The sequence below is a fragment of the Ostrinia nubilalis genome, chromosome 7, assembly GCF_963855985.1.
Source record: "Ostrinia nubilalis chromosome 7, ilOstNubi1.1, whole genome shotgun sequence".
Classification (NCBI taxonomy): Eukaryota; Metazoa; Arthropoda; class Insecta; order Lepidoptera; family Crambidae; genus Ostrinia; species Ostrinia nubilalis.
The window spans coordinates 4,252,186-4,275,239 of NC_087094.1; the positions used below are offsets into that span (position 1 = coordinate 4,252,186).

Genomic DNA, 23,054 nt, shown 5'->3' on the forward strand with positions numbered 1-23,054 from the left:
AATAACTTGTTAAAAATGTTTGTTGCAATTTTATCAATAAAAAAAGTTACTGGTTGTAGAAAAAGTTTTTTTTTTTAATTTAGAATCGTAGTTTCGGTTGAGCACACCTATCGTTTGATTTCTAATCCGTAATACTTAAACATAATATTACTTTTACAATAAGAAAAATATCGCACCTGGCATGTGTGATAAACGTAATGTAATGTAAAATAATGCAACTACTTCCAAGAATTATGAAATCATAATTCTAGCTCAAGTTAACATAATAGAGCTCTATAATATTTTCTATCTTGGTATTGTAACGAATAAAAAAAAACAAGTTATATTAATTTGTAGATCATACTTTAATCACTTTTCCAAATAAATTACAAAAATCTGAGAACACAAATAAAGTACGAAGCGAGCTGCAATCACACTCTCAATCAAACAGTCAATACATACATCAATTAGGTCACTTTTTGTAGAGTTCATGGTCTGGTTCACTCTATCTTCACGAATAATCCACACGATAGTATCAGAGCTAGTACCTGAAATGAAAAACACTGAATAAGTATCAATCCTACTAATATTATAAATGCGAAAGTTTGGATGTCTGGATGTATGTTTGTTACTCTTTGACGCAAAAACTACTGAACGGATTTTGGTGAAACTTTACAGTATTATTCTTTATAATCCAGAATAACATATAGGCTGTAATTTATGACGATCTGTGACAAACTAAATTTCACGCGGGTGAAGCCGCGGGAAAAGCTAGTCTAATAATAAGAGTAGTTATCCAAAAATGTTACCATATACTTTCATTTCACGAATACGAATGGACATGTAACTTTTTGGATACTATTTACTATTTATATCATCATCATCATCATTTCAGCTATAGGATGTGCACTGCTGAACATAGGCCTCCCCCAATGATTTCCACAATGGCCGGTTGGTGGCGGCCTGCATCCAGCGCCTTCCCGCTACCTTTAGAGGTCGTCGATCCACCTTGTGGGTGGACGTCCTACGCTGCGCTTTCCGGTACGTGGCCTGTGGCCTCTACCAGATTTTTTTTTGTTATGACTAATTTGTTATTCTCTACTTGTTGATAAAGTCATCAGGAACTTATTGGAGCCAGTAAAACTATCCCTTCCATCATGTTTGTGTTTAAAATAATTTTAATCAGGACTAAGAGTGAAAACGCTCTTTTGTTTAGGCGACTTTAGCAATGCGACAGACGCGCTGCCGATAATTTCCTAGATACAGCTTATGCCTGCCTTCACAAAACGCCGCTGCCGTGCTGCTGTCGTACTTCTGACGCCCTAATGTGAAAGCGGTCTAAGGCCGGCAATACACGGACCGCTTGAAGCAGTCAGGGTCGACAGTTTCAAGCGGCGACTGCACATTGAACTGCAGAGTTCTATGGACGCACATACACGAACCGCTCGAGCAGTTGCAACTGATTCGGGCGGTCGACAGCACGGTGAATTTTCATCGTGCGGCCAAGCAGTCTCCACTCTCCAGCCATACACTGACTGCTCGAGCTGTCGACAGCTCTCGCGCAGTTACCTCCACCCACTTTTTTCATTCCACGGCGCGCGCGCTTGTGATTTGTTGAGCAATTAATACCAACTGCTCGAGCAGTTATCACTGGCAGCTTCAAGCTGTTGACTCTTGACCACAGGAGTGGTCCGTGTATGTTCACTAACTGCTCAAGCTGTCCGTGTATGGCGGGCCTAAGGGTCAATTTTTTCTCTAGTGAAAAAAGATCTAATGAATGACTTACCATGATAAGCGCGACAACTATAGCTGCCGCGCCCACGTACACGGCGTCTTCCCTCAGGAACTCCGTCACCTTCAGGTAGCAGCCGTCCGTATACATGTTGGTCGGGTTGGGCAACGACTGGCAGTCGCGGCGCTGGAACACCATAGAAAAAGAGTAAAATAAACGCCAATGGAGGAGGCGTGTCGTAAGAGGCGACAAAATCCCTGCAGCACCGGACGGGCAGCAGCGTCTGCGTGCGAAACCTTATAAAAAACTGCGATCGCCAACCCGCCTGCCAAGCGTGGCGATTAAGGCAAATCCCCCCCATGGAGAGGAACAAAAAAACACGGCCCCTAGTCCCCGGCGGCCCCACTATCCCGGGCCACGGTAGCGGTCACGGTAACGGTGGGGCGAGGGGTGCTAAGAATCACCGGGTACCGACAGGCTACCAACCCCGACGACCTCTGGCCCTGGCAACATTTAACACTCGCACGCTGCGGACTGACGTGAGGCTCGCCGAACTCGAGGAAGAACTGAGCAGGTTGCGGTGGGATATCGTAGGATTATGCGAAGTCCGAAGAGAGGGGGAGGACACCATAATCCTGAAATCCGGAAACCTGCTCTATTTCCGGGAGGGCGACCAGCAGTCCCAGGGTGGTGTCGGGTTTATCGTCCACAAGTCCCTTGTCAACAACGTGGTCCAGATCGAGAGTGTTTCGGCGAGGGTAGCGTACCTTATACTCAGAATCACCAAACGGTATTCGCTGAAGGTCATACAGGTATACGCACCGACCACGGAACACCCCGACGACGAAGTGGAGACTATGTATGAGGATATTTCCAGAGCCATACATAGCTCCCGGTCCCATTTTACCGTTGTGATGGGGGACTTCAACGCGAAGCTGGGTAGACGAAGCGATAATGAGCTGAAAGTGGGGCAATTTGGGTATGGAGAGAGGAACGCACGTGGCCAACTGCTGGCTGGCTTTATGGAGAGGGAGGGCCTCTTTATGATGAACTCCTTCTTCAGGAAGCCAAAACAGCGAAAGTGGACATGGCTGCATCCCAATGGCGCTATAAAAAATGAGATCGACTTCATCTTGTCGACGAAGAAGCATATATTCAATGATGTCTCTGTGATCAACTCGGTCAAAACAGGAAGCGATCACCGAATGGTAAGAGGCACATTGAATATCAGACCCAAGCTCGAGAGGCGTCGACTGATGAAGTCTACGCTCCGCCCAGCGCCCATCCAACTCCAAAACCCCGAAAGCTTTCAGCTCGAGTTGCAAAATCGTTTCGAATGCCTAGGAGACTGCGAAAATGTGGACGAATACAATGACAGGTTCGTGGAAATTGTCCAAACGACTGGGTCTAAGTTCTTTAAAACCCGTCGTCCAAAAGGAACCAAAAAGATCTCTGACCTCACCAATAAACTTATGGAAGAGAGACGAAACTTGGTTCTGCAGTCCTCTGAAGATGCTGCTCAGTATCGGCATCTTAACAGACAGATCTCCAAGTCTTTGACTCGCGATCTACGCCAATTTAATACAGATCGTATTAAAGAGGCGATTGAGCGTAACAAAGGCTCTAAAGTGTTCGCTAGGGATCTGTCTGTTGGCCAAAGTCAACTGACCAAGCTGAAGACCGAGGATGGCAGAGACATCTCGTCGGGGCCTGAGTTATTGGAAGAGGTTGAGAAGTTCTACGGACAATTATACACGAGTGTACGTACACCTGTCACAAATCTAGCCGAAGACCCAAGAGCTAGACTGACCCGACACTACACCGAAGATATCCCGGACGTCAGCCTGTACGAGATTAGAATGGCTCTCAAACAGCTGAAAAACAACAAGGCACCGGGTGATGATGGAATCACGGCTGAGCTTCTGAAAGCAGGCGGAACGCCGGTACTAAAGGCTCTTCAGAGGCTGTTCGATTCCGTCATACTTGAGGGAAAAACGCCTACGGCATGGCACAGAAGTGTGGTGATACTTTTTTTCAAAAAAGGCGACAAAACCTTGTTGAAAAATTATAGACCCATCTCACTTCTGAGCCATGTCTACAAGCTGTTTTCGAGAGTCATTACGAATCGTCTCGCTCGCAGGCTCGACGACTTCCAGCCTCCCGAACAAGCCGGTTTCCGAAAAGGCTTTAGTACAATAGACCACATACATACGCTACGGCAGATTATACAGAAGACCGAGGAGTATAATCAGCCACTTTGTCTGGCGTTTGTGGACTATGAAAAAGCCTTCGACTCGATCGAGACCTGGGCAGTGCTACAGTCTCTCCAACGGTGCCAAATTGACTATAGATACATCAAAGCGCTGAAGGGCTTGTACGAAAACGCCACAATGTCGGTCCGCCTCCAGGATCAGAACTCGAAACCTATTCAGTTGCAGCGAGGGGTGAGACAGGGAGATGTCATATCTCCGAAACTGTTCACCACCGCCCTGGAAGATGTTTTCAAGCTTCTGGACTGGAGTGGATTCGGCATAAATATCAACGGCGAGTATATCACCCACCTTCGTTTCGCGGACGATATCGTAGTCATGGCTGAGACCGTGGAGGACCTAAACACAATGCTCGATGGCCTCAGTAGAGCCTCTCAACAAGTGGGTCTTAAAATGAACATGGACAAGACAAAAATTATGTCAAATGCCCGTGTTGTACCCACTCCTCTGAAGGTTGGAGACACTACACTCGAAGTTGTTGACAATTATGTATACCTGGGACAAACAGTCCAGTTAGGTAGGTCCAACTTCGAGAAAGAGGTTAATCGTCGAATCCAACTCGGCTGGGCAGCGTTCGGGAAGCTTCGCGAAATTCTCACGTCCGAAATACCGCAGTGTCTCAAGTCAAAAGTATTTGACCAGTGTGTGTTGCCAGTGATGGTGTATGGCTCTGAGACGTGGTCGCTTACTATGGGCCTCATAAGAAGGCTCAAGGTCACCCAAAGAGCGATGGAGCGTGCTATGCTCGGAGTTTCCCTGCGTGATCGAATCAGAAATGAGGAGATCCGTAGGAGAACCAGAGTGACTGACATAGCCCGCAGAATCGCTAAAATCAAGTGGCAGTGGGCGGGGCACATAGCTCGAAGAGCTGATGGCCGCTGGGGCAGAAAAGTTCTTGAGTGGCGACCACGAGCTGGAAGACGTAGCGTGGGCAGGCCTCCCACTAGGTGGACCGACGATCTGGTGAAGGTCGCGGGAAGTACCTGGATGCAAGCGGCGCAGGACCGGTCTTTGTGGAAATCCTTGGGGGAGGCCTTTGTCCAGCAGTGGACGTCTTTCGGCTGAAACGACGAAACGCCAATGATAACGGTCAATTATAAGAAATAGACTAGGCTAGTGACAGACAAAAATAACTTTTGTTGTGGGTTCAATAAAAAAGAATTCGATTGTAAGAGCAAGGTTAGGATTAGGTCAGCCTCAGACAAAAGTCCTGTCTATTCTTTTATTTATTACCTTATTCTATTTTATTTTATGAGTGCCAAAAGGAATTTGTTATTAATAAGTTAGCGTGCAACTGCATCGTCATCATCATCATTTAAGGTAATTTAATCTCTACCAAAAAAAAATGTACATACCTAAGTTGTATTAATATGAGCTAATAATAAATATGACTAAATTCTAAACCACTAAAAACAATATTAATAAAATTAAATTATGTTTGCTTCTAAGGTCATATAAAAGACTTCAACGCGTGACCTCTCGTGAATATTATTAATAATTGTTTTGTTACAGAACATTTAATTTTGTGTTGCTGTTTGTAACTCATCATCATCGTAATTTATCTTATAAGAAATTGCGGAAATGCGTCACCTTCATCATAGTATAAATAATGAGTAATTGCATACCTTCATCCTGCAATTACTTCGTAGGTGCTGTATCTGTAGGCCATATTTCACTAACAGATGGTTAAATCACATGATTCAGTTTTGTTGTTAAGTAATCACTAGCTAATATCCACTGTTATATGATCTACACTCGGCATCAAATAAATCGCACCTCCCGCAACAAGCACTTTTCAAAAGTATGCATCCTCACTTCCCACCAACATTGGTACCATTTGAAAGCCTAGTTCTAAGCTTAATTTCATTAAAGGAAAGGCTTTTACCCCAAAAATGTATCTTTAGAAGGATCCAGAGTCACTTCTTCAAAAAATAGGTATTTACGCTTGAGCCAACTTTTATGGCTATAAAACTGTTAAGTTGGGATTAATCGCTATCCATCTGTTAAAGAGGACACGTGAGGTCATTATTTGGTTTTATAACCATAAAAATTGGTCTAATTGATCCCACAGGTGAGCCCAAAGTGAGGTCATTTTTCAAGTCACATTTATGGTATATGTTAATCATTTATTAAGAAATTAAATGTGTTTTTCTTTAAGGATATTTATTGGGCTTTCAAATAACACCAATATTGTTGGGGCACCATGATTATGTCAGAAGAAAATCTTTAAAGTTCGCGTCGCGGAAGGTGCGATTTATTTGACGTTGAGTATATTTCCCGACAGCGAAGAAAACGGGATCCCTTCCATTCACATAGTGTTTTTACTAATAAAGACTTGGCATTTTTTTTGCATAACGTAACTAACCGGATTCGATTAACGAAGCTTACCTTTCCAGGATATATTTCCTGGCAGCAGCTTTCTGGAATGTTCCCGTTCCAGTCCTTATAGTTCTTGACTCCGCAGCACTGGAGATATGTCTGCGTGTCATCCCACGCCTTAGTGTACTCGGGCTTCACGCCGTAATACGGGATGGCCGCGTGCATTTCCCGGTCCAGGGTTGTGAGGACCTTCTCCCGGAATACGAACTGGAGGATCCCGCCCACCAGCATCACCACGAAGATTATGAACACTAGGATGTAGTACTGGAAGGAAATGTTGCTGGGTAAGACGCAGTTCGGTCGCCTGAGGCTTTATGTGACCTACTCTGTGATCAAATGGCCTTAGCCTTAACAGTTTCATCGGAGATGGACATACTCTAGCTTATACTTCGTTAAATTATGATGCATAATTCCTAATGTATCTAAAATTTGAAGGTCAAGGGGATATATCGTAGCGTAGATTAATTACTCTGAAATCTTGAAATTAATCTATCGGATCTCGAAGAGTGGTCTACCACAAAATCCTATTTAATAATTAGGAATTTAGTAGAAGTTGGCATGTGCATGTGGATTGAGTGATCCTTGCTTCAATCTTAACAAAAATCGAGGAAGTTTTACTTAAAATATGTTAAAACATTGCGATGAAGTTTTTAAGAATATGTTAAAACTGTTAACAAATTCAGAAATCCCTTGCACGTCCCGTTCCAAAGTTATGACGATTATTTAGGATCACTCACACCGCACGTGGGCCGTATGAGTGCTCTTCAAAATCATGACTATTTATTAAGACTGTTGGGAAATGTGTGCAAACTGACGAGCGAATTTGTTAAAGAATAAGTGTGACAAAACTTAAAAGCTGAAGGAAGAAATTAACCTTTATTCTTTCCTCCAGTATGCCGTGTGAGTGATCCTTACTTTTACCTCTATCTGCTCATATGTACTTCGTAGGCAGACTGAGATAGTATCTAAAATTGTTAATCGTTTTTAACAATTACTTGGCATATATTTTGCTTTTATTAAGGCCATAATTTAAGAAATATCAGGCTTAGATGATTCCTAAAGGAAAATGTTAATTAGGGTACATATGATTTTTTATTTTGTGAGACTCATGTTTTAACATATTTTAAGTAAAACTTCCTCGATTTTTGTTAAGATTGAAGCAAGGATCACTCAATCCACATGCACATGAAGTTGGAGACGTTGTAGTACTCGTAGTAGCAACCCTTTCCATATGTTTCTGTTGATCTGGCACAAAAACGCGTTATCTACTAAAAGGGACTAGACCAGTGAAAAGATTCCGGATTAAGTATCTCATGAAGCCTTTCGCATACGTACCGTCAGCAGCATGCACTTGACCTCCTTAGCGGCGCCGCAGCAGCCGAGCAGCGACAGCAGCATCATGGCGGCGCCCATGGCCACCACCACCGCCACCGACGCGATGAACATGTTGTTGCTCATGAGGGTACTCGAAAACGACCGCGACGTCCATACCCACAGACCCACTCCTAGGGCTATGGCGCCTCCGATCTGAAGATGAACAAAACTAAGCATGTAGCATACCTATAGTATTACTTATTTTTACAATTAAATCTAAATGATTTCTAGGGTTATATTAAAGACTCGATGAACATGTTGTTGCTCATGAGCGTGCTTGAGAACGACCGCGACGTCCATACCCACAGACCCACTCCTAGGGCTATGGCGCCTCCGATCTGAAGATGAACAGAACTAAGCATGTAGCATTCCTATAGTATTACTTATTTTTAAAATTAAATCTAAATGATTTCTAGGGTTATATTAAAGACTCGATGAACATGTTGTTGCTCATCAGCTTGCTCGAGATCGACCGCGACGTCCATACCCAGAGACCCACTCCTAGGGCTATAGCGCCTCCGATCTGAAGTTGAACAAAACTAAGCATGTAGCATACCTATATCTATACTAATATTATAAATGCGAAAGTAACTCTGTCTGGTCTGTCTGTCTCACTTTCACGCCTAAACCACTGAACCGATTTTGATGAAATTTGGCATAGAGATAGGTTGAGTCCCGGGAAAGGACATAGGATAGTTTTTATCCCGGTTTTTGAAACAGGGACGCGCGCGATAAAGTTTTTCTGTGACAGACAAAATTCCACGCGGGCGAAACCGCGGGCGGAAAGCTAGTATTACTTATTTATTAACTTAAATCTAAATGATTTGAATGGTTTCTAGGGTCATATTAAAGACTCGATGTACATGTTGTTGCTCATGAGCGTGCTCGAGAACGACCGCGACGTCCATACCCAGAGGCCCACTCCTAGGGCTATGGCGCCTCCGATCTGAAGATGAACGAAACTAAACATGTAGAGGTATGCTATGCTGCAATATTACTTATTTATCTAAATGATTGCTAGAGTCATAATAAAGACTCGATAAACATGTTGTTGCTCATGAGCGTGCTCGAGAACGACCGCGACGTCCATACCCAGAGACCCACTCCTAGGGCTATGGCGCCTCCGATCTGAAGATGAACGGAAACTTATGTGTTTATCTCAAATCTAAAGGATTTCTATGACCCTAGAAACGTAAAAGATTTCTAAGATCATATAAAAGACGCCTTGAACATGTTGTTGCTCATCAGGGTGTTTGAGAACGACCGCGACGTCCATACCCAGAGCCCCACGCCCAGCGCTATGGCGCCACCGATCTGAAGATGAACGAAAACTAAGCGTTGCTGTAGCGTATATTGTCGCCTCTGCCCATTGCCGACAACTTCTTCTTGGTTCTTTACCATCTAAGTAATTCTGAATCTTTAGTTGTTTTCTACACCGGCAATAAGTAAACCTAATTACAACTTATAGCTTATCAGACCACGATACTTACTCATTACTTACTACATAATAGTTTCCTGTATACTGACAAGTGCATTCCCCTTTTGCCTTTTATTGATTTTCTTTGTTAAGTTATTTATGTAAAATAACAAAGGGCTGTGGTTCTAACTCCCCTTCGTTAATAACATCGTTACGCGTCGCGTGCCTTGCAGTAACTTGTAAACATGTTTTATTATTATGAGAATTCTTCCAACGTGCAGTAGGTATACAGCTTTCACGTAAAAAACTCAAATAAAACCATTAACGCCGCATTTTAAGACTCGACGGCTAACTTAAATATAGATGTTTTAATTGTTAACGAAGAGTAAACAATTCTATGGTGTTAATCAAAACAAAAGCTCGTGGTAAAGTATGAAGTAGAGCGGAAAAGCCGACGTTAACCTTAAACCTGCGTCCCCATTTAACCCCTCGCTGTCCGAGCGCCAGATATGATCTAAATGGCTGCCCCAGTTCTAAACAATAAACTACAAGGAGAGGGCTAATCAGGCGTGAGTGCCCATAGTCGTAATCTGGCGACAAAGAACCACTCCTCAAAAGTTACGCCCGGAACTGTGACTTTGTAGAACGAAAGTTTTAAACTAAAGTTCATATACATTAAAAGCTAATACTATTATCATAGCTCTAGACTACTATTTACGAGTATGAAGTATTATCTACGGGTGTAAACACTACTTACAAGGGTAATAACATTGATGCATATTAAAGAGAACTTCATACACCGCCCGCAGCTGTCCATCGCTCCTCCCATTCCCATGGCGGTCCTGAAAAAAAATTAAACAAGGATTTTTAAATCGTTTCTCGCTGAAAATATTACATGCAACTTTTTTACAGAGATTTACTTATTTGATGTAGGCAATCTCTAATTTTCCTTCATTTCCCTAATAATCGATTATTTGTGTTTATAATTAAGTACTTAGACCAACATTTACACAGACACAATAAATAGGTAAATGATCACTACTGAACATGTCCCTGCATAATGTAGAGATTATAAATAAGTAAGTAGTCAAAGGGAAAATGCTCACCTTGTACAATTTGCACCACCTACTCACATTGGCGGCAAATAAAACATCAACGGCGGGACAACAAACAACTGGTTTTATTACCTGCCTGTCCTACAAGAAAACTACACCGACAACTTTGTTAGAAATGAAATCCAACGGGATTGCTAAAGATACAAACGTGACCGGTACCAGTTTCAAGTCAGATCACTGTCATTACTATAAGTATGTAGGAAAATTATCACTCTCTTAATATTATGATGCTTATAATTATTTACAGAAACATGTAATATCAAGATTGTAAAGCCATATCTTCTTATCTTGGCAAATCTTTACACAATTCCTATTTTTCGATACAAATGACAGAAAAACCTTAGAGAAAAACTAGGTTTACGAGTACAAGAATTTGACTAATCTAAAGGAAATCTAGTTGGCTCCTGGAGATTTACGAAAAAGTAAAACTATACATTTAAACTAAGCCTCTTAGTAGAGAACGCTGAAACAAGTAACAACTAGGTTCATGTATTCACATTTATGGAAATCTTACCTCCAATATTTCACTGCTTTGCCTGTATTGTTTAAATCATTTTCTTTTTTTAATGCTTTTATGGGACTAAAATTTAAATTGAGCCTCATGGTGTCTCGTCTTTGGATCATAGCAGATCTTAAATTAAGCAATCACACGCTTCTTTTTTCGGACTGCTTGGTATTTGTAAATGCGGGGTACTTATACAGATTATTAAGTTAAAGTTAAAAGGGAGGGTACTTGCCTAGATTGGCCTAGAAAGTTAGCAATATCATACCTACCTTTCAATTCATTAACGACTATAAAGTCGTCGCTAGTCAAACAAAGTACTTTAATTAAACCAATTAAGTACGGAATAATTGGATGATGAGCAAGATCTTTCGCTCAATCAATTCAACGAAATGATGCTTGCCTTTACACGCAGGTGTTGACTTACGCCCACACCACAATTTGCAGATATTTGACGCACACTAATGCCATTGTTTTGGTATGTATGTATGTCATGTACAAGCGCGGGCGCATTCGTGTTGTATGCATTTACGAGAAGTTACCGACAACTCAGTCATACATACTCAGTCGTAGGATTACGCGATCGGCGCGGACGCAACGCTTTACCTCAAGGTAATGCTGGGATAACACAAGGTCCATCTAATACGTTCTCTTGTTGATAAATAAAAGTGAAAGTTTGATTAACAGGCGAGATAAGCATTCAACTTGACTTAACAATCGGCAATAAATTTGCTTTCAATATAATAAAAACGTAACGTTCAATTCACCTCAAGTAAGTGAAGAATTTGGCGCGAACTCCGACACAGTCGGAACGGTTTCACTTTATCATCACTGTCACTTTCACAGCACAGTCAAAGGGTACTTGCGTACTCTGGGTCGCTTTGAATGGTGTGTTCATTCAATACTGTTGTTTGCGTTCGTTTCCGCGGTCGAGTGCAGGTCGCACGGAGGAGCGGAGGCAACTGGTTTGTTTGCCGAGGTGGGCACGCACGGCGCCCCTCCATTCTCCCAGCCCATGCCATAAGAACGCGAAGGCTTTGCTGACATGTTTATGCGTCCAACTGGGTCAGGCAAGTGTTTGTAGTAAGTATATGTAAGTACGCGGACTATGGCATCAGGCTCGCCCAACGATAATTTGATTTCGTGTTATGGTTATTATGAAAACCTCATAACACACTTTCATATTGTTACGGAAATAATTTTCTCTTCTTCCTTTTTAATCAAGGTAAATCACTTTTTTAAACATAACATATCTCAAAGAAATCAGTCGATTACTAGAAATTTCACTTATAAGTCCCAGGTTTAATTCTCAGCTAACATATTTTAGCGGCACCTATCATGTAGGTATTGTGTGGCGACACTTTTGTAAAGGCCCTCCCTAAACCTAAGTAAAGTTAATACATTATTTGTTTAGTTGAGTAATAAACTTATTGATAGATTAGAAAACTACCAAAAACACATACATCAGGATCACAATAGGTACTAATTCAAAAACATGAAACTCAGTAGTTTGTAATCACGATGCACCACATCCGGGATGGATAACTTGTTGCATACAAAATAAAAGATTAATACCAGAAATGTTCTTAGGGGCCGTCCATAAATTATGTCATCGATTTTTTCAGATTTTAGACTCCCCCCCCCTACAATCATCCTATCATTTCTTAATGACCCCCCCCCCCCCCTTATCCCAAAATTGACGTCATTACCAGTTTGACAAAATTAAAACATTGCAGATTTGAGAAAAATAGGGTATTATATGATTAAAACACTTGGTTATAGAATCACCTTTTATTATTTTTTCTTTGGCAATAATCATTGATATAATATAATATAAAAGTAAAAAACCGGCCAAGTGCGAGTCGGACTCACGCACCGAGGGTTCCGTACCTACCATTGATTTATGAAATTAAAATTATTATTTTTTATTTAAGTTATTAGTATGAAAGATTACGCGGTAATAAGCGGTTTACAATTTACGAGGTATTAAAAAAAACTACTTACTAGATCTCGTTCAAAACAATTTTCGTTGGTAGTTTTTATAGTAATGTACATCATAATTATGTTTTTTTTAGATTTTTCATTTTCTTATTTTAGAAGTTAGGGGGGGGGGGGGGGGGGGGGGGAGACCAACTTTTTTCCACTTTGGAAGCGTCTGTCACGCAAACTATTCGGTTTAGAAAAAAAATGTCTTAGAAACCTCGATATCATTTTTGAAGACCTATCTATAGATACCCCACACGTATGTGTTTGATGAAAAAAAAATTTTTGAGTTTCAGTTCTAAGTATGGGGAGCCCCCAATATTTTTTTATTTTTTATTTTTGCATCAAAATCTTAATGCAGTTCACAGAATACATCTACTTACCAAGTTTCAACAGTATAGCTCTTATGGCTGTGACAAACGGACGGACAGACGGACGGACGGACGGACAGACAGACAGACAGACAGACAGACATGACGAATCTATAAGGGTTCCGTTTTTTGCCATTTGGCTACGGAACCCTAAAAATAGGGAATAATAATATTATATATTACATATTAGAGGTTTTCACCCATTCTTTTAAATTCTGGATCACGGGTAATATCTCCGTATCCTCCCGATATTCGTTTTGGCTCTTGGTTTTATTAATCTAAGTTTTGGCTCGATTCATCCACGTCTTCAACCCACTCAATGTCGAGTGCCTGTCCCGACTTAAGGGAGAGTCCGCTAATTTGGACCAGTTTTTTTCAATCCCATTTTACACATAGTTTTCTTTTGTTTTTGCTAATGTCCATGGTATATAATAAAAGATACATTATTCAACTTACTATTTCATAAGTATTAATTAACATGATTGTTGTATATTTAGCACAAATCAACAAAGTACGAGTTCAGAGCTTCGGTCCAATTTAGCCAACCGGTTGGATAATTTGTACCACAGGGTTACTAAATTGAATTTCAATAAATTTCAAGCCTATAAAAAAACTATGGCAAAATATTATACGATACATTCTTAACAAATTAGGAAACGAAAAGGAACAGTAGTTAATAACATAGACAATCGATATTGTTTTACACGTTATCACGATTTTGAGTACAAGTTTTGTAATTCCAATTATCGTAACGCACACTTGTACCTAATCTACTTTGCCAGTCTTTTGCTTTCATTTATTGTTAGTCAAACATAACTAAGCTATTATAACTTCAAAATATGATTTACTAAAAAAAAATTCAAAATCCTTTGGTAAAGTTCCATACAACTTGATGTGGTACAATTTAGCCAACTAGGTGATAGTGCTTTTAAAAAATTGGTAAAAAATATAGCTTATAAATACCGAAAAATGTTTCAAATAATTGTAATCCACACTAATTTACGCTTCTAAATAATATATAAGAAACACCCTGTGATTAAATTTAACAAAATTACAAACTAAACATGTATTTTCAAAAGTTACTTGAAAACAATGAAAAAATACTTTTCAAAATAAAACACACGTGTTTGTTGTCACGGCAAAAACCACATGGCCGATATTAATTGAATTTAGTTGTGTATCGCTGAGTGTTGCAATTACAGACATTCAATAAATACTTTACGAAATATGAGGGTGGTACAATTTACCCGGCGGTACAATATACCAAACTCTCCCCTATAGTATAAAACAAAGTCGCTTTCGCTGTCTATCCCTATGTATGCTTAGATCTTTAAAACTACGCAACGGATTTTGATGCGGTTTTTTTTAATAGATAGAGTGATTCTTAAGGAAGGTTTATATGTATAATACATGTAAGTACCACGGGCGAAGCCGGGGCGGGCAGCTAGTATTATATGTAATATTATTGTTAGAGTATTTTATCTGTAGTTATTACTGTATTTGTGTACATCTATGTTGCATTATTATGTATGTTTATTATGAGTTATTTTAGTATTGTACGCGCCTTAGCCGCCTCTCACATTTGTAGTCTCACTTACTAGGTGTGCTGGAAGAAATTTCTTTTTAGAAATAATCTTTTTGTACGTGAACAATAAACTATAAATAAATAAATAAGAATGACGTCAATTTCGAAACACCCCCCCCCCCCCCCCCCCCCCCTATCTATCATTTACCGTCATCCGCAGACCAACCCCCCCCCCTAATTTAGAATGACGTAACGTAATATATGGCCCCTTAGTACCTCCTTACATTAAAATTTCAACATAAATAACGTTAATTTCCTCATCAATATAAAGCCAAAAGTGAATTCTATACCTACTTAAGATACTTTCTTGAGACAGAATATTTCAAATACCCAAGTAAGATTTTGCTATTGCCTTGTTTGGGAAAAAATATAACAACCAGCTTATAAATATTTGTGTAAAAGGTTATCTGGTCCTACCGTTTTCTATCCCATCCCATAAATTAAGATGGTCTATAGTTACAAATAAATCAAAGCTTTCGTCTACGTCTTTAATTATCAAAATCTGTCCAGCAGATAAAGAAAAGCAACTATTGTGCACACGATGATGGATAAAAAGTAAAAATAAAGAGAAATATAAATAACAGGTGATGAAATCCTGAGTCTCAAGGATTTTAAAATTTTGAAAATAAAAACCGAAAGTAATACAATTTTTTTATTAGCTTTTTGTTAATAAATGGTTATTTCAAATCAACAAAATCTGTATAAACATATCGAATGTTTCCCGTTAGTGGTGAGCAATGCAATGTTGATTGTTGATTATGTACTAAGTGATATTGGAATTGAGCTTTGGTTCGACAACAAAGTCCTGTTACAGCTGCCTTATACTAGAGTGTCGCATTCACTACTTGTCTGGAATACAAGTCACTAATTATAATAATCGCTAAGATTCACCAGGTGGCGCGAAGATATAAACAAATCCATTAAGATTTATAGTATTGCACAAATTCTCGTAAAATAGTAATCTCGCAAAGTATCAGCTGACTCAATAATTAACTCTTAAGATCAAAGCAGATAGAATACATTTCCTGGTGCAAACATATAACTTATCAATGTTTTATTGTCGAACATAGGCTATCATATACAATCATTTTTCATAAAATAGTCTACAAAATAGCACGTGATTATTGATTAAAATTATGTACCTTGTGTCTAGCTAGGAAAACAACAATAACTTACAAGTAGAGAATGCGTCTTAAGAAACAATTATCTATATTATATTATCCATCGGTAAGTATTAAACGTAGACATCTTTATAGACACTTAGTAGTTTAAAACACGTTCATCGATTTCGAGTTTAGACATTTATAATATCTCAATAATAATTACACAGCAGTAGTAAAAACAGATATTTGCAAACAATATTTCAATATAAAACTGAAAATATAATCAATATATTACAAGTTTTCGCTAAAAATACAACAAAATACACTTATTACATGCTATTCGCTAATCGGTTCGGGTTATATAGACAATAAATTAATTCTATCCGTTGATGAGATACAACTTTTATAATAAATTTCCCTAGAATTGAAACATTAAGAATGCTTTGACTGTGGCCAAGCGGCCAGCGAGGCTTCAGGAACATTCGGCCAGCGGACTCATTCGGCATCGGGCTCGCTTTGTATGTACCAACCAAGTATGGCGCAATATTTGGCAAATATTGTCACAGCATTTCTTTATGTAGCTCAGAAGACGATGTCTGTGCAATTCACAACATTTATTATAGTTCCTGTATCTAATTGATTACTATTTCTAATGTGTGTATATTTTTATAGTATAAATAAAACAAGCTAACGCCCGAATATTCATAAGTTATCTTACAACCATAAAACAGATGATCTACGAAATCAACCATAGACATAACATAATAAATATTGATACTAAAAGAACGATGAGTTTAATCAGGTGAATGTTTAAGTGCTCATTTTTACAATAACAAAATAAACAAAAATCTGATATCAATTTTGTGGCAGTAACACAAATAGATCTCCTTGCAAAAATTCATAATCTAATTAGGCTTAACTAACTTACAACAGGATAACGGAGCAGCGCTGTGGCGCCCGCACTTGCTTGCGCCTACTTATCACAATTAAAATGCTATTTTTCATCAAATATCGAGGTTTTATGGCTTTTGTTAGTCATTTTAATTGATATTCATTAATTAGTTTGAATGAAAAGCTAATTTTCATAAACCAAAACCTCTCTGCATGACAAAGTTCGCTCAATCCAAGATTGAAAATATGAAACCTAACATTTTAACTTTCGGCACTCGCTAGGACATTTACCATTAAAAACAGTTCATGTTCACTTCGCGATCGGAACTATTATACTCTCCGAGGCGTTTCAAATAATTACACAAAAGTTATCATATACAATAGGCCTCGAACGCTTAGCAGTCGGACTTGTGATGCACATTGCGTGTTGCTATTCTTACTTCGACGAGTGGCTTTCCTTTTTTAGCAAAAAAGTTCTTTCGTATTAATTAGGTATTTATTATCAAACAAATAAGGTCCTTCTGTATCGGACATAAGATTACGTCACTTCATCAGGAACAGATGATACGCACCTGTATAGTGGCCTGAGGAACAATACAAATCACCAAAATTAAATATACACAAAATATTCCGCAAAAATGTCCATATGCTAAATAATCACATCATCGATATAGGAAAGCCACACGACGTCTCGTAGTACGTACTCGCCGTGAAGGTGTAACACAATATTACACTACATTCACGGACCGTATACGAACAAGGCTACTCACTAACGCAGTCTCCGGATTCTTTGCAAACCTGTACCGTACTGTACTCACACCAGCACTCGACCGGCGACGACGGGCACGAAGAATACGGACACGGTACAAACGAGTAGCCGAACTCGTCGGCGACGAGACAGTAGAACGCGTCACAACACAAATACACACAGGTGCCGAGGGCCGGATGCTAGAGCCCGTCCGGATCGTGGTCGAAGTGATGGTAAAGCCTGGTCCGTGAGCACGTAGAATTTTGTCCAATGACCCCAAGCTACCCAACCTTATCGCTCGCGCGTAATTATGTTGCTGTCGCGCTCGCACACTCACTGCGGGCGCCCGTCGCACAGTCGCGACAGCAATATAATTACGCGCGAGCGATAAGGATGGGTAGCTTGGGGTCATTGGACGGGATTCTACGTGCTCACGGAGCAGGCTTTAGTAGGTCGGGGCGTGGTCGGGGCGTGTGGCGGGCGCGGGGCGTCAGCTGGCGGCGGCGCGGGCCGGCGCCGCGGCGCAGCACTAGGGCCGACGCCCCGCGAACACGCCGGCGCCGCGCGCCAGGTAACCCAGCCCGTTGCTGCCGATCCCTGGAACCATTTCTGAAGTTGTGTTCGTGTATCAATCACCTTTGTTCAGTGTTCCGCTAATGATTTTAGTCCTTATTATAAAGGTCGTTTATTATAATGCTCAACTCAGTTTGTGCCTGAGGTATGGGAGGGGTGACACTGACATAATATTATGACACTAGCTTTTGCCCGCGGCTTCACCCGCGTGATACACAAAACGTGACAAACAAAATTTGTCACAGATCGTTATAAATAATAATAAATATCCCTGGACATTTTACACTATACGCCGCTAGCCCCAAACTAAGCAAAGCTTGTACTATGGGTACTAGACAACGGATATAAACATACTTAAATACTTTTTTTGTAAATAAATACATATTATACATGAAAAACACCCAGACCCGTCACAGAAATTAAAATTCATCATTTCAATTTCTGCCCGGCCGGGAATAGAACCCGGGACCTCTCGGCATAGTAGTCCGTTATGAACCACTACACTAACGGCCGACGAATTTAGTTTGTCACGATCGTCATAAATATTATTCTGGGTTATAAACAATAATATTTTAAAGTTTCATCAAAATCCGTTCAGTAGTTTTTGCGTGAAAGAGTAACAAACACCCAGACATCCATACAATATACTTTCGCATTTATAATATTAGTAGGAAGTAGGATAACATAGCATAATAATCTGAAGGAGATCTAGTTTCGCTAGCGTTTAACGTTTCAAAAACACCCTCCCGCCGCTCCCATACAACAGGCACTGACTGACTTAACCTACAGAAACTAATGTAATGAATGAGTTATGTACAGGTCGTTATTTTATTTTGTGTATGTTATTTTTGTTATTATGTTATGCATGATGTTAATTTTATACTTGATCAAACAAAAAGGATTGATTGTACTGCTCAAGTGAAACCACTTTCCGTTCAAATAAAAATTTAATTACCTTTCCATACAAATAATTATCATCAGCAATCCAGTCTGTATGTACTCGATTTTTTTTTAGATTTCCTTTAGTTAAATTAGTTGTATTTTTAAGTAGTACAATCAACCCTTTTTATACATTATACTCTAGAAACTCACCAGGAAGGGGGAAAGGTAGGCAGTTTGATTTCAAAACTTCCTCGTGATTACCGTATGCACAAAATTTAACTACTACTGTATTCGCCGACACACCCGTCACTTCGGCCTCGTAAAACTGGAATCAAAGAAAAATACAACATTAATTCTTCACTCACATTACATCAGACCAGATACAATATGAACGTTGTGCAAGCGTGATTATTATTGCTATTACCCGCTATGCTATTTTACACTTTATTATTGTTTTTTTTTTTGCATTTGTAACATAAGTTACTAACATTAAAGGTGGACACCTCTTATCTTAAAATGAAATTCATTCATTCAATAATTTTCATTAAAATTTATAGAGCAGGGGTTGCTAATTTGATTAGACCCAAAATCTACTATTCACTGTAGTGTCGAGACCCTGAGCAATGTTGGTATATCGCTTTGATACTTCTTAAAATTGCGTGTACAGTTTATGTAATAAATTTTGCTTTGCCACGATTGACAGGACAACAGCTGCGGTCGTCGGTTAGTTCCGCGATGTACCAGTTCTACTATGCACCACTACGAAAAAGTGCCGCTATGTACCACATTATTTGTATTTTGTGAGTGGTGCATAGAGTAACTAAACGCGATCGGTTGGCCACACCTGCTAAAATATATTAAAGATGAATACTCACATTATTATCCTCCCAGTAGAGCGCGAGGCAGCGATCGCCAACCTTCCAGTTGCAGTCCGAAGCCTCGAGCATGGCGCGCGCCTGCTCGTTGACGGCCGCATTCTGGAAGCCGAGCAGCGACCCCGGCAGGAAGGGCCCGGGCGCGGCGGGCTGGCGGGCCCCGTAGTACTGGCGCCCGTAGCCCCCGCCCAGGTAATTGACCCCGTACACGCCCTGCTGCGGGTCGATGAACCCGTTCGGCGGCTGCTGCCGACGCTGGTACTGCTCCTGGAATTTTCCCCCGTTGTCGTTGTTGCGACGGAACGGCGGGATCTCCTGCATGTTCTGATTCGGCACGTACGACTTTTGGTAGTCCGGGTGCGGCTGGTAATTCCGCTGGTTCTCCTCCGGCCGGCCCTGGTTGGGCATCAGGTTCATGTTCGCCGTCGCTTCGACTAAGCTCTCCATGTTGGGGTTGCCGCGGTAGTTTTGAGGTTGCTGCATTTTCTCGGCCAGATTCCTCTCGGTTCTCATGTGGAGGTTGTATTGCAAGTTCAGGTTCTGCAAATTGATTGCCTGCTGCTGTTGCTGCTGCTGCTGTTGTTGTTGCTGATGATGTTGTTGCTGTTGCTGTTGCTGATGGTGTTGTTGTTGTTGCTGTTGATGTTGTTGTTGCTGCTGCTGTTGTTGGAACTGATGTTGCTGCTGCTGCTGCTGTTGTTGCTTATTCTTCTCCTCCAGTTTCTTCTGGAATCTAGGAGGTTTCTCGTTTTGAGTTTGATACTTTCTATCCTCCCTATGTGAGTTATGGTGATTATCATTATAATGTCCCCTATTCTCATTTCTTCTGTTGGGATTATCGTAACGTGAGCTCTGGCCGCGAGAGTTACCTTTGCCATGTCTGTCACGGTTCCCGTAATTTCCCCCTCTATCTTCAGAGTTTGATGGATATGAGCGGTTTTTGTCTTTTTCTGGCACGTTAGGCAATTTATCTTCCAGAAAGTCAAACAATGACACTTTACCAGACGGTTTCACTGGGATGCCTTCATCATCATTCGGATCCTTATTCCTGCCCTTACGTTTGGGCTGCTCAGGTTCCTTCTGTTGTTTTTCTTTGTTCCTATTTTCCGAATGGTCTCTTTTTTGCAACATTTTCAAAGCTCTCTCTACATTGTTCTTAGTATATTTGAGTGCATTTTCAGCTTGTTCCTCTGAGAATCCAGCATCAACAATTTTCTGGACATTGGCATCCAGTAGTGGTTTTGTGCCACCTCCAAATACCTGAAATATACATTAACAATAAACAAACTTTGCCAGCCAATATCTTACAACACTAAATAACTTGATGTAAATTATAACTTATCTTTAACATAATAAGATTTAAAACTACCTTCTTAACTCCTGATAATCTCTGTGCCTCAGCAATGGCACCTTTCCTTTGGGCCTCAAACTCTGCATTGTCCTGCTTGGTAGCCTCTTGTAGGCTTTTAAATTGTTTTTCTACACTAAGCGCCTCAAGACGCTGGCCAAATGGAATCCATGGTGGTGGACCACCATCCGCTCCTATACCACCTTCAATAAATTTTACATTAATTAAACAATAAACGCAAACAACAATACTTTATACACCAAAAAATAATCAACTGGAACTCATAAAAAACATTGCACAACATTAAACTTTCTTATTGGAATCTTTTACCCAAGTGGGGCCACATCTAGAGCAGTGGTTCTTAACCAGTGGTCCGCGGACCACTGGTGGTCCCTGGAAGCATTCCAAGTGGTCCACGAAGTGCACTTGCACACCTTGGTCAAAACCATTTTTAACTCATTTTTGCAGTCAAACTGGTGGTGACCGATTATGAGGTGGTCCCTGACTCTCATGACTTAAAGGTTAAGAACCACTGATCTAGAGAAACACTTACATTAATTGAACAAAATTGTGTATTTGTGGAATTTAAAGCTGTAATAATAATTGGAATCTATGAAATCATAAATAGGTACACAGCTGTAACTCACCTCTAGTGTGCTTGGCAAGACTACGATTCAATTCCCATTTCTCTATCATGTGGGAGACTTTCCCACCCAACACAGTGATGACACTAGGTGTCAGCCAGACGACGCCATGGCACGTCTCCAGCCCTTCGTTGTTGAGCAGCAGCTTGGTCCCCGGCGGAGTGTTGATGCTGAGGCTGGAGATGGGAAGGATCTCCAGCCCGGTACACGTCGACTTCCCATCGTGCAATATCAACTTCAACATTCGAGGCGCCGAAGTAGACTCCTCGTTAGCTTTCGGAGCAGATACATTCCGGATTTTTTGAATCTGGACTACTATAGGTTTCTCGAGTTTTGAGGGATCTTTGGTAAAGTCCTCGGGGAAAGAACCGTCTCCTATATCCCTTATATCGAACTGAAAAGAGAGAATGGCCATCAAATTATTGTGTTGGGTTGCGAACGCGCAAAGACAACATAGCACAACTCGACGTCTTACTTACATCTAAAGCTCGCTTACTTAAAACATTTACATCCACTATTTGTCCATTTTCGCTAACAGCATCGATGCCTTCTTGGCTCAAGTGCCTGGAAGAACCACGCAATGTTTAGTTGTTAATGGAGGCAAATTATCAACAATAAACAAAATATATTGCATATAATTACCAGCCCAACTCCTTAAGATCTTCCTGGAGTGACATATTGTCATTTAACATAATATTACACCATGACTTCACTAAATATTAATGTTACAAAAATAATAAAATTCCCAGACATACGGTACCAACCAGTGGGTAGACACTTCTCATACAAAAACTAGTCTCTATATGTAGCAATTGATATACAACCTTATCCCTTAAGCAATAAAGTGCATTTTGGATTGATTTCACTATAGCAGGGGAACCCGCGGATCAATACCACCATACTAAAAATAATTGTTAGTGTCCTTATGTTGGTAGTATTGTTAGTTTGACAAATGAAAAAAAATGTCTGTCAATTGAGTTTGAGTTTTTAACCGGCGAATTGATTCGTGTGAAGTTATTTTCTCAGATTTGGTGCAATATTACTGTAAATAAACTTTTCTGTCGTTTACGTTGAGTTGATTAAGTTCCTCCGTATCGGGCGTGATAAAGTTTGCTGTTCAGTGTTATGTTTTTTGTGAGATAGAGACTCTTTTAAATAAGCTGTGTTTCAACTTCTACAGAAGTTTAAACTCTTATTTACTTTTCTGTTTAATGGGTATGTTATCTACTTACTTGAAATATTACATCTATTACAAATCTATTTTTCATTAAAAACAACCCTAT

General features: G+C 40.3%; 3 protein-coding genes across 4 annotated transcripts in view; 1 reads left to right on the forward strand and 2 right to left on the reverse strand.

Annotated features, from left to right (window-relative positions):
* LOC135073114 (THAP domain-containing protein 5-like) overlaps positions 1-23,054 on the forward strand; it is a 205,032-nt gene that overhangs the window by 179,434 nt on the left and 2,544 nt on the right. The window lies entirely within an intron of this gene.
* Positions 321-10,905, reverse strand: LOC135073118 (tetraspanin-9-like). Its single transcript, XM_063967160.1, has 6 exons — positions 10,781-10,905; positions 9,909-9,993; positions 7,696-7,887; positions 6,370-6,624; positions 1,766-1,897; positions 321-527 (listed from the first exon to the last, which is right to left on the reverse strand). The coding sequence occupies exons 1-6, from the start codon at positions 10,888-10,890 to the stop codon at positions 480-482; spliced, it is 822 nt and encodes a 273-aa protein (XP_063823230.1). The 5' UTR covers positions 10,891-10,905; the 3' UTR covers positions 321-479.
* Positions 15,347-22,534, reverse strand: LOC135073103 (tudor domain-containing protein 3-like). Of its 2 annotated transcripts, none has more exons than XM_063967143.1 (7): positions 22,414-22,534; positions 22,251-22,335; positions 21,775-22,165; positions 21,149-21,330; positions 19,780-21,039; positions 19,115-19,229; positions 15,347-18,046 (listed from the first exon to the last, which is right to left on the reverse strand). In XM_063967143.1, exons 1-7 carry the CDS (start codon positions 22,461-22,463, stop codon positions 17,979-17,981), a joined length of 2,151 nt encoding a protein of 716 aa, XP_063823213.1. In that variant the 5' UTR covers positions 22,464-22,534; the 3' UTR covers positions 15,347-17,978. The 2 variants fall into 2 exon arrangements, with proteins under 2 accessions (XP_063823213.1, XP_063823212.1); XM_063967142.1 differs by having other exon boundaries at positions 15,347-18,058.

What these genes read in the sequence shown, in the direction of transcription:
- LOC135073118 (XM_063967160.1), bottom strand. Translation starts at nt 10,890, where the DNA reads ATGATCCAAAGACGAGACACCATGAGGCTCAATTTAAATTTTAGTCCC. An exon ending in AAAGCAGTGAAATATTGGAG is followed by an intron (nt 9,994 to 10,780) that starts GTAAGATTTCCA and finishes ATTTTTTTTCAG; the next exon opens with GACCGCCATGGGAATGGGAG. An exon ending in TCAAGTGCATGCTGCTGACG is followed by an intron (nt 6,625 to 7,695) that starts GTACGTATGCGA and finishes ATTTCCTTCCAG; the next exon opens with TACTACATCCTAGTGTTCAT.
- LOC135073103 (XM_063967142.1), bottom strand. Translation starts at nt 22,463, where the DNA reads ATGTTAAATGACAATATGTCACTCCAGGAAGATCTTAAGGAGTTGGGC. An exon ending in TAAGTAAGCGAGCTTTAGAT is followed by an intron (nt 22,166 to 22,250) that starts GTAAGTAAGACG and finishes CTCTCTTTTCAG; the next exon opens with TTCGATATAAGGGATATAGG. An exon ending in TCTACTGGGAGGATAATAAT is followed by an intron (nt 19,230 to 19,779) that starts GTGAGTATTCAT and finishes CTTTGATTCCAG; the next exon opens with TTTTACGAGGCCGAAGTGAC.